The sequence below is a fragment of the Dryas octopetala genome, chromosome 1 (genome assembly GCF_963921425.1).
Source record: "Dryas octopetala chromosome 1, drDryOcto1.1, whole genome shotgun sequence".
Taxonomy (NCBI): domain Eukaryota; kingdom Viridiplantae; phylum Streptophyta; class Magnoliopsida; order Rosales; family Rosaceae; genus Dryas; species Dryas octopetala.
Window position 1 is genome coordinate 5,558,146 of NC_141366.1, and position 16,928 is coordinate 5,575,073.

Below are 16,928 nucleotides of genomic sequence, written 5' to 3' on the forward strand. Positions count from 1 at the left end.
CCTCCCCCCACCCCAGTCGCGTCGCACCCCCTCCCCCAGCCCCAACCCCCGTCGCACACCCCTGCCCCTCCGCCCAGCCCCGTCGCACCCCCCAGCCCCAACCCCCGTCGCACATCCCAGCCCCCGCCCCCCTCCCTGCCCTCCCCTCCTCCCCAGCCCATCCCCAGCCCACCCCCACCCACTCCCACTCTCTCTGCCCGACCCACCCCTCCCCCCACCCCAGTCGCGTCGCACCCCCTCCCCCAGCCCTAACCCCCGTCGCACACCCCTGCCCCTCCGCCCAGCCCCGTCGCACCCCCCAGCCCCAACCCCCGTCGCACATCCCAGCCCCAGCCCCAGCCCCTCCCCCTCCCTTCCCCTCCCCGCCCTGCACCCCTTACCCAAAAAAAATTTATTATTTTTTATTCAAAAAAAATTATTATTTTTTAAATTTAAGGAAAAGACGAAAATATCGCTGCTATTTTGACAGAAAAACTAACGGAGGTACTATTTTGACACAAAATGAAAGTTGAGGTACTTTTTTGCAAGTTTTCAAAGTTGGGGTACTAAATTGATACAAAATGAAAGTTGAGGTACTTTTTTGCAAGTTTTCAAAGTTTGGGTACTAAATTGAAACAAGAGTAAATTGCACCGTTGGTCCAGTTATTTTCACTTTTTTCCCAACTTAGTCCACGATCTTTTTTTTGTATCATTTTAATCCACTTTCTTTTCAAATTGCGCCTAATTAGTCCATTCCGTCTAATATTGGCTAACTGCCGTCAAATGCCCACACGTGACCAACATGTGAGGCCCATAATGGTCTTTTCCTCCCAACAGGAATGCCTAAATCTGAGTTAAGCAAATTGTTATTCATCGTGGTTAATCAGAGGGTTTTGGAGGAGATAAGCAATTTCGCGCCTTTTGCTGGAATTTGGGCATCCGAGGCATCCAATCAGAGGGTTAATCCCATTTTCGGCATTTATCAAGCATGATTCTTGATTTTCGAACGGAGGGAGACAATCCCATCTACAGTAAGTATGGAATTGTCTTAGGTTTCATTTGGTTACTGCAATTGCATTTTGTTTTTGGGCATTTAGTTATTGCGAATCTTTTGGGTGGGTTTATGGTATTTGGTTACTGTGGGTTTATGGTATTTGGTTGTGGGTTTATTGTATTTGGTTGCTGTGAATGTTTTGGGTGGGTTTAGGGTATTTGTCAGTGTGACTTTTGTGTCCTTTTCATCTGGAATCTTTTGGGCATTTGGTTACAGCGAGTCTTTTGAGGGAAAGGGATGGAATTGTTTGCCACATCTACATTTTTTAACTGTGGTGTGGTCCTGAATGTTTGTTTTTTCCATAGTTTTATAATATCCGACCCTTAACATGTGTAGTCAGTGTTCCCATTCAAACAACACACTTCTGTTCTTTTGTATTATTATATTGATTTTTATGTTTTCAATTTTGGTTGATGGGTGATGTACTGCTTATATAAGAATTTTGACTGTAAGAATTTTATATTTTTCTTATTTGAGTGTTGAATTTATTCATTAAATGTTTAAGTATCTGAATTTAGGAACTCCTATATATCCTCAATCCAAGGTCTATCTTTGGTCCACAACCTAGGATTTATGTGGTTTACATTTGCTTTATGTGGAACCACAAGGACTTTAATAGTTTCACCATCAAATCTAACTCATAATTTCATCACTTGGTTTTTTTGACTATGTTTGCAGGTGATCCTGATGGGCTGACATTAGAAATCCACTATGGTGGTAAGGTTATTGGTGATGGATATAAGGGGGGTTTTGTTTGCTGGCTAGACTACCTTTCAGCAGACCTCTTTTCCTTATTGGACCTTATGAAGGTTGGTGAAGACTTGGGCTATGAGGTGAATAGGAAAAAGATCGAGCCCAATAAATGGAAAGTGTACTACAAGGATCCAGATATTAATGGGCCAGCTGGATTTGTGTATATTGGGTCTGACAGTCAAGTGCTTACAATGATTGCAAAGGTACCAGCATCTAGGGTTGCTGTTGTCTATTACGAAGGGCCAAGTACATCAAGGAATGATGTTGATGCTAGTCAGTCTGCTACTGTGTGGCCAAGCTTGCATGGTGCAGAGTATGAGTTAGGTATAGATGATGTTGATACACTCAACCTTCTAACACAGGCTTCTGTGAATGAACAAGATAATTGTGCAGTGAGTGGATCAAGGGATGGGCCAGATCATGAGGAACATAATGAACAAGGTACTGGTTCAGTGAATGAGCAGCAAGATGATGTGGATGCTGAAGATGGTGATGAAGACAATGAGCAGCAAGATGATGTGGATGCTGATGATGGTGATGAAGACAATGAGCAGCAAGTTGATGTGGATGCTGATGATGGTGATGAAGACTCAGAGTTTGTAGATAGTGACTATGAGTTCTCAGAGGAAGATAGTGATGATGATGTATTTGAGGAGGAGATTGACCCACAAATTGACCCTCTGAATGAAATTAACGATGCTGGTGAAATATCAGATGAATGTGAGAGATCTGATGAGCTTGAGAGTCTCAGTGAGTCATCAACTGATGGTGAAGATGAAAAGAAAGTGAAGAAAAAAATTCCAAAGTTCAAAGTTTTCAATAAAGAGACAGACTTGAAAGATCCACAAATGGAAATAGGACAACACTTCCCAAGCAAAGCTGATGCAATGATGTTCATTAAGGAATGGGGGATCTTAAATGGCCGAAAATTAAAGTTTGTAAAAAATGATAGGATAAGGCTGAATGCAGTTTGTGTTGGCACAAAGGGCTGTCCCTTCGAAGTTAGATGCCACCCACAGAAGGGTGGCTCTGATACATGGGTGATCAAGACCCTACAGATGGAGCACCATTGTTCCACTTCTGGAAAACTGAAGCATGCAGATTACAACTGGATTGCTGAAAAATATCAAGAGAGGTTGAGAGATGACTCTGATTGGGGCTTATTAAGCTTCCAAAATACAGTCAAGAAGGACTTTGGCCTCACTGTCTCAAGGAACAAAGCGTATAGAGCTAAGAAGAAGGCTCGTGGCTTGAATAAGGGATTTTACAAAGAGCAGTATGCAAGAATACATGATTATGCAGCTGAGTTGCAACGATCCAATGTTGGTTCGACATTGAAGATTGCTTCAAGAGAGACACCTAATGGCCAAAAAGTATTTCAAAGGATTTACATCTGCTTGAAGGGTTGCAAAGATGGGTTTTTAAATGGATGTAGGAGGGTGATTGGCGTTGATGGGACTCATATAAAGGGTCCATATCCTGGTCAAATACTGACAGCAGTTGGTGTAGATCCTAACAATGGATTATTCCCAGTGGCATATGCAGTAGTAGAAATTGAAAATAAGGATTCATGGAAGTGGTTTTTGGATATTTTGATAGATGACTTGAAGATTGACAAGGGGGCAGACTGGGTATTCATGAGTGATAAGCAAAAGGGTCTAGTTCCTGCAATAGAGGAACTCTTACCTGATGTTGAACATCGAATGTGTGTTAGACATCTTCATAATAACTTCAAAATGACCTATCCAGGGTTGGGGTTAAAGAATGCCTTGTGGGCTGCTGCTAGAGCAACTTGTGTACCATGGTGGAAGGTTGAGATGGAGAAGATGAGGGGATTAAATGACAAAGCTTGGGGATGGCTGAATGCTAAACCTGCAACACAGTGGAGTAGATCACACTTTGGGACTGTGACAAGGTGTGATTTATTGTTAAATAATCTGTGTGAAAGTTTTAACAGTGCTATACTTAACACAAGGGACAAGCCAATACTAGATTTGCTTGAGGGAATTAGACACTATCTCATGCTTAGGATGGCGAACAGGCGAGCAGCTTGTAGAAGTTGGAAGACTAATGTTGGCCCAAGAATCTTGAAGATCATGGAGAAGAGAAAAGCTGACAGTCGAATGCACAGTGTTCAACTTGCAGGAGATAAGCAATTTGAGGTTGAAGCACCTGGTGGGACAAGGATGTGTGTTGATCTTAGGCAAGGGACTTGCAGCTGCAGAAGGTGGGATCTTAGTGGGATTCCTTGCTCCCATGCAATTGCTTGCATTTGGGACCTAGAGGAAAACCCTATTGACTATGTCAATGAGTGTTATAGTAAAAAATCTTACCTAGATGCCTATGATCCTATGATAAGACCCATGCCAAGTATGGATCTTTGGGCAATCACTGCCAATGACAAACTTGAGCCTCCACCATTCAAGAAACAACCTGGGAGGCCAAAAATGGTAAGAACAAAAGGACCAGGTGAAGTCCCAGCCACACATCCTATTCCTGAAAATTCAAATGCAAATCCAATGGCTCCAGCACCACCACTCAAGTTGAGAAGGTTGTGGGTTTCCATTAGATGCAGTAAGTGTGGGGGAGAGAATCATAACACCAGGACATGTAAAAGAGAGATTGGGAGCTCAAGCAACCAACAGGTTTGTTGTTTGTTAAATTGCATGAAGTCTTTTTTTTCCTAATATTAATGTGATTTTCAAACTGTACCATCTGGTCTTATGTGCAACTATGCAGACCGAAGGTCAACATCAACAATCACATGCCCAATCCCAAGCCCAAGCCCAACCAGCAACTGAATCACACCCTTCCCAAGCCCAACAGCCACCTAATAATTCAAGGGTAAACAAGAGATATTAGTTGTGTACTGATTGCTTAATGAAATAAATGTTCATGTTGTTGATTATGCTTGAATTGGCAGATGACAAGAGGGAGAGGGAGAGGGCGAGGAAGAAGCAATGCAAGGGGAATAGGAGGATTTGTGTCTGCATCTGATAATGGAGGGAGAGGGCGAGGGCGAGGGCCAGGAAAATGCATTGCAAGGGGTAGAGGAAGATCTATATCTGATTCTGATAATGGAGGCAGAGGCAAAGGGAGGAATGGAAAAAGGGGCAGGTTCTGCAAACCCCATGAACATTGACTCAAGATTGGTGTTCGTGCTTCTTGAAAGGATTTTGAACTCTATGTTATGAGTTTTGATGTAATTAAATGTTGCATTTGATTAAATGTTGAGTCAATGTAATTAAATGTTGTAATTAAATGGTATTGGCATTTGGGTCAATTAAATGTTGCATTTCATGTAATTTTAGCTTAAGGCCATTTGCTGTAATGTGTTTTGAGGCCTTAAAATGTGTGTTTTGATGGAATTGTACTAAGGATGTTTGATGGATACTTATGACACATGAAATATGGTATTGGCATTTTTGGTCAATTACAATGTGTATATTTGCTGGAAGTAGTTTTGTGTATATTTTCTGGGAGACAAAATTCATTAACTGGAAGTGGTTTTTGTGTATATTTTCTGGGAGACAAAAATTCAAAAACCATTACATCAAATGTATACATTTGCTTTTGCTGGAGGTAGTTTTGTATATATTTCCTACCCTTCCAGTTGAATATAAAATGTCACTTGCCATTTCATTGAAACCATTAAAGAAATGCACCAAATCTATATTACAAAACACTACCATATCACCACATTTTGCTTCCCTGCACTGAGCTTTCCAAAACAGAGGAGTTGAATACAACCAAAACACTCCTACCATACAAGTTAATTCTTACTGCTTAGTTCCATACAACTACAAAACAAGTTAATTCTTAGTTCCACACAACCTACATCACTTAACACAACTACCTAAAATAGCATACCCACAAGCTATTTTCTATTTCATTACCATCACCATAAAGAAGAAAACCCAAGAGCAAATCAAATAAAGCCGCAGCATCTTCTCCCTTCTCCGATGCAATTGAAGTTGCACTTCTAGTGGATCAATCCTTCTTCGCAATCTCAGCATCACTTGTCTACAACGTGGGCACATCGGAGGGTCCACCCAGTTAAAAAAATTGCATCCTCCATTTCGCTGGAAAAAAAAAAAAAAACACAATTTGCTAGCATAAAAAAATACCCATTCCAATACCCATTCGATTTGAATTATTACATTTACCCATTATCCAAATTTCCTTACCCTTGGTATTAAACAGGTCTCAAACTGTCTTCCCGGATTCAAATCCGTCCAACTCGTCCTCACAACGGCAAGCCTTCCGCAATCGCAATAGCTACCTGGTGCATGGGGGCTGTGAGTTGATGATGTCGAGTAGGATGACATAACGAAGGACAAAGAAGTGGAGAGATTTTGAGGTTTTGGTAGCCCTAACTACTGGGTTGAATAGAAGAAAGAGGATGGAAGCCTCAACTTCATTTGGCGGGTGGAAATTCTGCAAATGGCGGGATGAAATAGGTTAAAGGTTAGGGATACTATATATCTGGTAGGAAAAGACCATTATGGGCCTCACATGTTGGTCACGTGTGGGCATTTGACGGCAGTTAGCCAATATTAGACGGAATGGACTAATTAGGCGCAATTTGAAAAGAAAGTGGATTAAAATGATACAAAAAAAGATCGTGGACTAAGTTGGGAAAAAAGTGAAAATAACTGGACCAACGGTGCAATTTACTCATTGAAACAACATATAAAGTTGAGGTACTAAATTGTAATTTGCTCTAAAAATAAATACCTTTCTCAAGGAAAAAATTTCAAGCGTTCCGTTGTAGTCTAGTCGGTTAGGATATTCGGCTCTCACCCGAAAGACCCGGGTTCGATTCCCGGCAACGGAAACTTTTTTAGGTTCGAAACCTTTTTACCAAGCACAAACGGCATCGTTCGTCAGTGGGTATTTGGCGGGAACAGAAACCCGATTTTTCAATTTTTATTCTTTGACCTTTCCCGTTATCTCTCTCCAGTCCAAAAAGACGGATTAGGGTTTCGAGATTTTAGCAGAGGGGAAAGATGGAGAAGCCTAGCGGTTCGAGAAGAGTGGGAGAAGGGATCGAAGAGAACATATTGGCGATCCTCGACTCAACCGAAGCTAAAGACACTCAGGACGCGAACGATGATAGTAAGTCTTATTCTCTTGTTCGCTTTTGTTGCTTGTTTTCTGTTTGGCTGGCGAGAAACTTCAAGGAAAAAAAAATTTCGAGCAAAGGAAGTGAGTAAACTAAAATTTTCGTCATTAGTTGTCATGGTGCCTGGAATACGAAATTTTCAACTTAATTCTGTCTCATTGTCGTGGTCGGATTGTACCGTTTTGCTTCATTGGGTTTAATTTCTTTTGTATTTTCCCTAAGTTTTTCTCATCGATCAAACGGCATTATATTGGTTATTTATTTATTTGGTAATTGATTAACAGGAATCGCTTTCCTGGATGCCGTTCGTGCTGCTTCAATTGTACCAGAAAATGGAATTCCACCTACCTAGTATCTCTCTTTCTCTCTGTGCGTGTTTAAATTCAAAAAGAATAAAAAATAAATTGACTCTGTTTATAGGAATAGACCTTATCAAAATGATGGAGGTTATTAGTAACTTTTGTGAGCAACTATAATTTCTTTCTCAATTTTTGCACACCATAAATTGATATGTGAAATATATATATCTTCCCCAATAACGATATGTTTACTTTAATTTTGTTGGACAGTAAAATGTCTGAGGCAATCTTCATGATCTTGAGGATTGGGAAGTCTCTAGAATTGACCATGGCAAGTTTTCAGCTTTTGAATGAGTTAGATAAGGTACCCAATTGCTCCTTCAAAACTTCAGTTTATCTTTTATATACTCAGATGGTGCAAAGTTTTCTTACATATTCCTTTTGCCTTCTTTTTTTAGCGTTTTCCCCGGGTACATCTTTCTGATGTAGATGAATCAAAATCACCCAGTAATAGCGTGCCCGAATTAATTGTGGATAAAGAGGTACTAGTTTTTTTTTTTTCCTTCATATATGTGACATATATTACTGTTGTACCTGATTCATATTGTATAATAATTGATAACATTTCTGTGTGCTTGTTAGGCTTGGTTTCCATTTGTTTTCAGCTTCGAAAATGCTAGTAGTGAGAGGGAAGCTGCTAGTAACTCTGGAGGACCATTTGGCTCGTCTGTGAGTTAGATTTGATGTGGACCTGTAGTTTGCATTATTTCAAAGTTCATTGGCATTGCTCTCCATAGAACTTTCTGCTTATTTGCTAATCTTTGCCATAGCTAGTCTTAGTTACTCGTATGTGTGTGCAGAAATTGCTTGGCTTGATTTTCTTTCTTGGCAACTTTTCCAACTTTGCTGAATAGTTTCAGATAAATTGTCTTTTGCCATTTTTTTTCTCCTTATTTTATACGGGCTGTTTTGGCTTTTCTCTAAAATAAGGGGTGATTCTTATATTGAACAACTAGATTTAGGTCCACATCCTTATGTTGAAAGGAAAATATTTGTGAATTTAAAGTGTCTCTTTCCAACTGCAGGGTTTTCAACTTTTGATACAAGACCTTGCTAATGCAACTGATGAAGCAAACTTCCAAGCATCAAAAACAAAGGTTAGTTTACTTGCAGTATGTCCAACAATTTTAGTTAGGAAGAGAATAGTCTATATATGACAAATTTTAAAATCTCTCCATGTCTCTTCTCTTTTTCTGTTTCTCTCAATCCACATACACTGTTGGTTTCTCTATAATTTGTTTACCACAAAACATGGCTGAACCCAGTGTGTTGCCTTTGCATGGATTCATGGATGGTCATGACATAATTGATAATGGAATGTATAGTGAAGCCAAGCATTGTTGCATAGAGTCACATGGGGGGCTTACTTTCTTGTTTTTCCCATCTGCAAGATGCAAATGGATATTTCTCTTAAACAATACATACATTTAAGTGCGTATTTTTAGAAGCTCAGATAATTGTGGAATGGGAAATGTAAGGATCATCATGGGGACAACCTATAGAATACCCTTATAAATGCATAATGGATCTTGCTTGATCTTGTTTTGTTGCAGTCCTTAGGAGACATGTTATTGTTTCAATACCTAGTTAACGCCATTGAGGGAGATTTTCTACCACGCAACAGTGTCTATGAAGGTAAATTGATATCTGGTTATCTATTATTTTTGCCTCTAGTTTTCTGGAAGGCTTAAGTTACTCATTATTGTATGCAGACACCATGAACTGGGTCCTTCTGAGAGAGTCTCTGCTCAACATGCTTTTGGTATTCCTTTATTTTTCAAGCCATGAATACTGAAGATTCTGTTTTCCATTATTGATACTCTAGTTACTAAGTGAATTTTTATACCATGTCACCCTCAAAATTTATTTTTGTGAAGGTGTCAAGAAAAGTAAACTACAAAAGCTTGATGAAGGATTGCTTGACCATTATGTGTAATCTCTATCAAATCCATGCTGGATTCACTGATGATCTGATATGCTTAGATAATTCTGTGGCACAACCAGCCGAAAATTTGGATACTGCTGCTGCAATTGGTTTACTTGAGATAGGAATGAATACCTGCATAGCCATGCAGAAGTTTCTGATAATGGTAAGCCCCTTGGCAATGCTTTAATGCATATTTGTAGAATCAGTTTCAGCATTGGCACTGATTTTCGACTTTTTCAGATTTTGGAGTTTGATGTGTCCAAGAAGAAAGCAGATATGCTAGGTTCTACTACCAGAGCTGATGGTGTCAGGTATTTATTTATTTTTCTTGATCGAATGCAAGAGTTTTTTTCCTTTTAATTTTTTTCTTGCTTCTGTATCATTTTTTATTTATTTAAAATAATTGCACAATTGGGATTTGGTGCAGAACTCCTCTGGTGGAGATGATTCTGGATGAACTAACTTACAATAAAGCTATTCTTGACCCATTTCTTCAGGTTCATATTTCTTTTAATTGCTATCCATCCCTCCCTTTCTCATTGTGGTTTGTTATGTGTCCATATCGATATATAATCTGTGGTACATATGCCAGCTGGTACCTTTGACTGCACACCAAACAAGTTCCATATCTCTATTAAACTTTGACGGTGGGAGTTCATTGTATCACCATTGTTTATCAAAATCTGATTTTTTTTAAATGATTTTTCCTGGTGTTTATAGCATTGTCAGTGTTTATTTCCAAGTGTAATTGGGTTCATATGCACTAGGTGCATGATTAGCAATTATTTTGAGTTTGTTAAGGGTCTCATATTTGATATTTCCTTAGTTTCTAATGCTTCATTCCTAATGTGTTTAAGAATTTATACATTTTGACTATTTATGATAAGTTGGTCAATAATTCTTCTGCCAGTTTTTCTTATGAGGATGTATTGCAGGTTTTCAATGAACCTAAATGGAAGCTTGAGGTAGTTGTGCAGTATTTTTGGAAATACATTGGTAAGGTAAGCTTTCAGAGTGTCTAAGAAAATCTATTATTGTCAAAATCAGCCAAAAAAAAAAAAACTTCTGTTTGTATTGTCCTGAATGCTTTTCATTTATGGTGTTGCCTGTTGCCTATTTATGTTTTCCTGAAGGCTTTTTGATCTTGTTACGAAGGTAGTTGCACCACACTTTTGCCTCATTGATAATATCGTCATTTAACTTATTGTATTCTATTTGTTGTAGCCGCCTTCTGTTCGCACTCGTAGGTCAAATGGTTCTACAGATGATGCATCATTTGCTGGAGCATTGAAGTGCTTTTCCAATATCACCAGCACAAAAAGTACCATAAAAAAGATGAGGACAGAAGTAGTTCAATTGCTTTTGGCACATGGCTTTCAGGTGATTATTCCTGCTATTTGTAGAATCATACAATATTTACTAAGAGATATTGGCCAACGCATCTAGCTTTCTAGGGTGATGTGTTAGTTGATTCTTCAAAGGATGTCCTATTGTACATAGAGAGATTCCTTGTACTTTTATATGTAATATGTCATTTTTCCGTAACATTCTTGATTTTGTGTGTGTATATTATGTATGCATGTATGTACACATAGCTTGATTTTTTCTGTAAAAAGACCAAACTTTGCAGATTACCATGCCCCGTTGATTGCACAGTGAAGTTAGTGCGATCAACAGCACTGAGTGTGTCACGCAAATGAAATGTGTGTGTATTTTTCTCCTAAGCTCCTTTTATGAACTCTTGTTTCTTAGTTGATAGATTAGATATGGACAGGTGAGATGAATTGAGATACATCTTACCTAGTGCCTCTTAGCCGTTCATATCTGATTTAATGGCTGAGAAACATAACTATATATTTGTGTGCAAGCTAACCTTCATGTAGTCTATGACAAAATTAATATATTAAATCGGCTTTTATCTTATGCTATGACAGTTATGATGTTAAGTCACTAAGAGTAGCGTGTCTTATACTTCAACCCTTTGAGAATATTGATCAAAGCTTGTGTAGTCAATACTCAATAGTCAAGTCCAGGTGTTTTTTCTTAATTTGCTTAGATATTATGTCTATTTCAGGCTCATTTGTCGCTACCTCATGAACACCATCCTGTTGAAGACATCTCTGCTTCCAATGAAGAAAGAAGTGGCAGCTCCCTCATTGAAATATGCGAGAATATAATATCTGCATTCAAAAATATGAAGACAGCAGACAAGTAAGCTCAGAATTAGAATCAGTTCTACTTGCTTGTGCTACTTACATTGTTTTTAATTTAAAAGGGGAGGCATAACATAAGACAGATACAAACTTGAGATACCATGTTCAAACGGTGGTCATACTACTTCCCTTATTAGCAATCTGTTATAATTTCTCTACCAGCATATTGACTATCTGGAGTCCCATTTTTTTTTTTCTTTAATGTTTTTCCACTCTTGTTAGAATTGGTTTCATTGTGTAGCTTATTTATTACATCACTTATGCTTTCATGAGTCTATTAATGTTCAAATTGTTAGTGGAAAATTATATCTATGCGGTTAATGGTACAATCATTACGTGATTGAAGTTTTGTAAAGAATCTCCTAAACCAGGTAATGGTGCAATAATAGATTGAGCCAATTCATTTGAGTTTTATTTCGTATTTTTACATTAAGTCTTACATGTACTCTTGACAAAATAAATTACTTCTATATTAATTTCAGTACTTGTTTTTTTTTTTTTCTCTATTTCTCTTTAACCTCATTATTACATAACATGGTTTAGGAAGATGGAGGTTTTGTCACTTGGAAAAGAAGCGTTGTTTACGGCAGCTAATATCATATCAACAAAGTCATAGTATGTTACAGGTAACCTGGTTTGCAGCTCTTGTATTTATATATCATGAATTGGCAAATGTATGCAATTATCTGTGCATTGGCTAATTGTCGGGCAGCATGATTCTGGGGGTTTGCTGCTTGTGCATTGCCAATTATAACCTTAAAACAATAAACTTGTTTGTCTTCATCTTTGATTCTTTTCTTTAATATGCCTGTGTCCTTTTTAATAACATAAATATGTTTTCTGCCCCCATTATAATTACTAGAATGTTCATTAGTGACACAAGTATCTGATTCTGAGGCAATGTATTTGTAAGTCAATGTGGTCAGATATACATGGGCAATGTGTTGGCGAAACATTGCGTAGTTATATTTGGTCAATCTGTTGAAGACATTCCTATATAATAATTGCTTTAAAACTTGAATATATAGGTATGAGTGCTTATTCTGTTCCTTTTATTTCAAGGTGCCATTACCTACTACGAAAATTAACAGGTTCTAACAGCCAGAAATGGAGAACCATAGTTAGTGTTAAGTAAAAATGAAAATTATAAGTTGTATTGTATACGAAATAAATTTTGTACTTATTATTCACTTGTACTTTGCACAGAGGACTCAAGTTTTATAGCCTAAAAAACTGAATGCTTGAGAATGGCAAATAATGACTTTGACTTGAACCTCGATCACGTTGGATTGCCTGAGCTGAATTCTTATCCTAGGCTTCCTAGCCTACAACGACCATATTTTCATCTGAAAAACTGATAACTGATCTTTGCTCTTTTCTGTTTTTTCAGGTCAGTGCAGATAACATCTTGTGAATGCCTAACAACCCTAATCATTACTTATGCTTATTTACCTTCGTTTTAGGATCAAATTGAAGTATCCAAATGGTCGGCCCAGCATTGCATCATGAAAGGGGTAATGGCAATTAGTTTTTGTATATGTGCCTGTAGTGAGGTATATTTTCAGCAGCAGTTGCTTAGCAGATTATAATTGATTTTTCAAGGACAAATATTACTATATTACTATATGAACAAATGCTATTTTTCCGGAATTGTAACATACACTTTATTTTGAAAGCTCAAATTAGTATTGCCAATTTGTTTGGATAAAAAATTATAACATAATTTTAATAAATTAGTCAGGTATTCATTCAGAGATTTTAAAAACCGAAACTCTCTAGTTCAACTTCTCAGATCTTCCGTTCAGAAAAGTTCACAAGAAAATTCGTGCATCCATATGCTACCCGATTAATCATCTCATGCATCGGGATCAATTGAGAAAATCAAACATTACATCCCACAATTTTAATTCCAAAGCCAACCCACCAAAATTATGATTCTTCTACAACACCATTTGAGTTCCTGACATGATTGTTAACAAAATAAAGTTAGCTCGTATGAAAATTACACTATGATGGAAAATACCAAAATAGACTGGGAATATATCATGCAGCTGTAGATTTTACTGAGGCAGGGTCCAGAGAGTACTCACTTGGGGGACTGTGAGTCGATCTGCATTGTGACTGGTCCATCATTAACCATATGGACCTTCACACCATTATAAAAGATCCAAGTTTCAGAGGTGCCTCCTAAACCAAAATTTGAAAAGGAAAACAGGATAATGCAGAAAGTAAACTCTTACCTTCATCATTGCTCCAAACACACCATCTACTCAACCCATAAAAGAAACAAAGAGATCACCAACACATTCTGAAATGAAAGAAACAACAATTGACATATGTGAACCAGAGATAATCGTCAGAATCACCTTTTATTGCATCTGGGTTGTAGGATTTTCTGAAGCTCTCAACTAAAGAAGCATAAAAGGGCTTTGCTTTCTGGGGAGGCATGGCCAAGTGAAAATCCGGCTTGTTACCCTTCAAGCTTCCATACAATGTGAACTGACTCACTGCCACACTCTTGCACCATTAGAATTTACAAGTATACAAATACATTAACCCCACAGAAAAAGAGGAGATTTTAGCTGAATTACCCAGTAGGACTTGATAATTTCTTTGCATTACCTGCAAAGACAAATCAAAGTCAATGAAAAAAGAGAGAAACAGAAACCCATTCACTCTCTGCAGTTCACTTATGCAATTATATTAGGGGAATTGTGACCGTTAATACAGTTAAGGTTGCAGTTAGAGAGGGAAAGAGGGGAAATTACGTTTTGGTCCCATCCTCTGCCGGTACTTTCATTTGGGAACAACCTCATGTTCAAGACCTTCCGGCATCTGAATTTTTAATCGTTCAATCGAAAAGATGGATTAAAAATTTCGGGTTGTAGAAATTGAAAACAAAGAGAGTGGGTGAATAAAATGGGAGCAGACAGAGAGACAGTAGTGAGTACATGTAGTCGGCATCGGAGTTGGAATCGGACTCGTGCAGGCCCACCAGGACGAGCAGGCCCGGCCCTATCTCCGAGACCGTGCGCCCTTCCACCTGCAATTTGCTAACTTGCGCGGATGAGGCGTTGGATAATGGAATAAGAGAAAGAGAGGAAGAAGGAGAGAATGTTAGTGAGTACTGACCTCGACGCTAGCAGAGGCGACTCGCTGGACCACTGCTCTCATGGCTTTGACTGGAATGGTACGGTTGGAAGCGAAAGTTGTGGGCTTAGTGCGTACAGTTGCAAAGGAGGGAATTGTAGAGAGGCAGAGCATGTTCCTTATTGGTGACTGCTGTGACATTTTAGGTGATAGAATTTATAACTTTGGTCCCTATAATTTGACTATTTTTTACTTTCTGGTGTTCATAGTTTCAATCTTTAGGATTAAGCTCTTATCCTTAGTTTTTTATTTTATTTTATCCAACTCTTATGGTTAGTTAATGTTTAACAATTAATGACCAATTTAAACTGATCAGTTCGTTTCAGCTCACAAATCTATACTCGTCTCTAGTATAGAAAAACAACCTATTTGTACGTCATATATGTCCATATTATTATTTTCCAAAACTGATATTGTCATAAAAATTACAAAAATTGTCTGAAAATTATTCTCTTTCATTGTTTATACTCTCCCGGCCAAAATAAAAATTGCTTAAACTCTTCAAACATGCACAAAAGCCTTATATGCAAAAAATCTCAAACACCAAAAAGAATCCAAACGAAAGAAAATCAAGAGCAGGAAAATTGTCTAAACTAAGTCGCTAACCCATAAGGAGTTTTTTTTTTTTTTTCCAAAAAAAGCACCATCACATATGCATACTACATTCCTTCCTTTTCTCACCATGTCTTCTTCCCCTCTTCACACCTATTGAGCCCATTTTCTCCATGGCCGCCGCAAAAGCTTGAAAGAACTTTCCCTTATCTTTTGCCATAGCCTGCACAATGGGCTTGGTTCTTGGGTCCAAAGACAAAGCTTGGTCTGAAGCAAGCAATCCCAGTTTACCTTCCAAATTCCCATAATAGGCATGGTCAAACACAAACGGGGTAGTGACATCAAAGGGTGCAACAATGTCAGCATTTCCACCATGATGTGGGCATGACATTCTTAGGGCCCTCAGGAGTCTCGGGTCGATAACTGGGTCGGGTTGCTTCGAGCCCTGGTAGTCATAGAGCCTGCTTACAAAGTGCTGGCAATGGGCAAACCCGAATGTGTGTGCACCGGAAAGAACAACAAGGTCTTCAAGTGTTAGCCCTTTTGAACTGAAGAGTCTGAGTAGCTGATCCACTGTGAAATTTGCTTGGGGAATATTGGAGGCCACTCTTGAGGCCATTGATATTTTTCCATCCCACCTGCCCTTTTGAACTTGATAGTAAGGACCCCCTGCCTGCCCCCATTGAAATTTGGAATTGCAAAAAACATGTCAATTTGGATCGGTTCAAACTAAGGGGTATATGCAGCTAATTAGTTCACATGCAGCTATGCTAGTGTACATATAATGCAATATGCTTAGCAATATTGGCTAGGACTCCCTTTTAATTAACATAGTCAATTGTCATAGTTAACTATGACAAATTATTTTGTCTTTTTGGTGAGAGACAAACTAATTTGTTTTTTTTTTTGGCCAGCAGAGAGAGACAAACTAATTTGTTGAAGACCCCAGAACCCAACAAATTAATTTGGCTAAGAGCTTAAGACTCCCCCTATTATTTTGTCTCTTTTTGGGTGCCTGAATATACATTATATACCCAAACGCAAGATTTCACATGCCTCTACGAGAGTTGGTAACAACCAGAGGTCCAGATGAGAATAGCAACAAATTGGAGGACTAGAAATTAAAGGGTAAAAGGCATAGGGCCAGGCACTCAATTACCAAATGGACATTATCTCTGGCTGCAATTGCAAGTATGTCTGCACAAGACACAACACCAGGACACTTGCTCTCCACCAAAGCCTTGGCTTTCCTCACGCTTACAAAACCTTCCTCTCTCAGGTCCTTGTTATCAGGTGCATCTTTCTCTGCCAACATTTTGCTTCCCTGCTTTGACGCTATGATTATCGATGCATCACAGCCCTTCAACATTGATCAACCCATATATGCAATTAAAAGCAAAATCATAAAAAAAAAAAAAAAATGAAAGAGGAACAAAAATGAGAACATGCATTAGATAAATTAAAATGTACATGCATGCAGAGAAAGCCAATGTGCATTGTTGTGTGGAGTTGTGATTACTTCTACAAAGCAGTCATGGAAGAAGAGGCGAATGGTTGCTGGCGCAGAAACAGGCGCTTCTTTGAACTGTTGGGATGTGATAGACCCAATGAGTTGTTCAAGTTGAGGACAAGATTTGGCATAGTAATCAACTGAGAGTTGGCGGTGGGGGCGAGTGACATTTCTGGTGTTTTTGGCTGAACAAATTGCAGTACTACTGTACAGGATAAGCAACAGGAAAATGGACAAACAAGTCAAACTAAACGAAGAAGAAGAAGAAGAGGAGGAGGTGAGGACAGGCATGGTTTGGATTGTGGT

At 38.6% G+C, this 16,928-nt stretch overlaps 3 protein-coding genes and 1 non-coding gene across 6 annotated transcripts; 2 read left to right on the plus strand and 2 right to left on the minus strand.

Moving 5' to 3' along the window:
- The first annotated feature begins 6,550 nt into the window (after positions 1-6,550).
- TRNAE-CUC (transfer RNA glutamic acid (anticodon CUC)) lies at positions 6,551-6,623 on the plus strand. Its single transcript has one exon. It is a non-coding gene; the product is annotated as a tRNA-Glu (tRNA).
- An 82-nt stretch (positions 6,624-6,705) lies between these two features.
- Positions 6,706-13,052, plus strand: SNI1 (negative regulator of systemic acquired resistance (SNI1)). 3 transcript variants are annotated; one of them, XM_086246653.1, is made up of 16 exons: positions 6,706-6,904; positions 7,196-7,262; positions 7,481-7,574; positions 7,669-7,752; positions 7,853-7,939; positions 8,296-8,367; positions 8,824-8,905; positions 8,983-9,032; positions 9,148-9,360; positions 9,438-9,508; positions 9,625-9,694; positions 10,133-10,198; positions 10,422-10,577; positions 11,272-11,408; positions 11,954-12,036; positions 12,801-13,052. In XM_086246653.1, the coding sequence occupies exons 1-15, from the start codon at positions 6,796-6,798 to the stop codon at positions 12,024-12,026; spliced, it is 1,431 nt and encodes a 476-aa protein (XP_086102779.1). In that variant the 5' UTR covers positions 6,706-6,795; the 3' UTR covers positions 12,027-12,036; positions 12,801-13,052. The 3 variants fall into 3 exon arrangements, with proteins under 3 accessions (XP_086102779.1, XP_086102787.1, XP_086102796.1); XM_086246661.1 differs by having other exon boundaries at positions 12,874-13,052; XM_086246670.1 differs by having other exon boundaries at positions 6,886-6,904; positions 7,196-7,280.
- Positions 13,053-13,055: 3 nt separating this feature from the next.
- LOC147296896 (D-Tyr-tRNA(Tyr) deacylase family protein) lies at positions 13,056-14,673 on the minus strand. Its single transcript, XM_086246682.1, has 8 exons — positions 14,543-14,673; positions 14,362-14,453; positions 14,179-14,245; positions 14,002-14,032; positions 13,777-13,917; positions 13,651-13,676; positions 13,501-13,556; positions 13,056-13,370 (listed from the first exon to the last, which is right to left on the minus strand). The coding sequence occupies exons 1-8, from the start codon at positions 14,582-14,584 to the stop codon at positions 13,340-13,342; spliced, it is 486 nt and encodes a 161-aa protein (XP_086102808.1). The 5' UTR covers positions 14,585-14,673; the 3' UTR covers positions 13,056-13,339.
- A 533-nt stretch (positions 14,674-15,206) lies between these two features.
- Positions 15,207-16,928, minus strand: LOC147296897 (Peroxidase superfamily protein). Its single transcript, XM_086229685.1, has 3 exons — positions 16,632-16,928; positions 16,272-16,472; positions 15,207-15,785 (listed from the first exon to the last, which is right to left on the minus strand). Exons 1-3 carry the CDS (start codon positions 16,911-16,913, stop codon positions 15,207-15,209), a joined length of 1,062 nt encoding a protein of 353 aa, XP_086085811.1. The 5' UTR covers positions 16,914-16,928.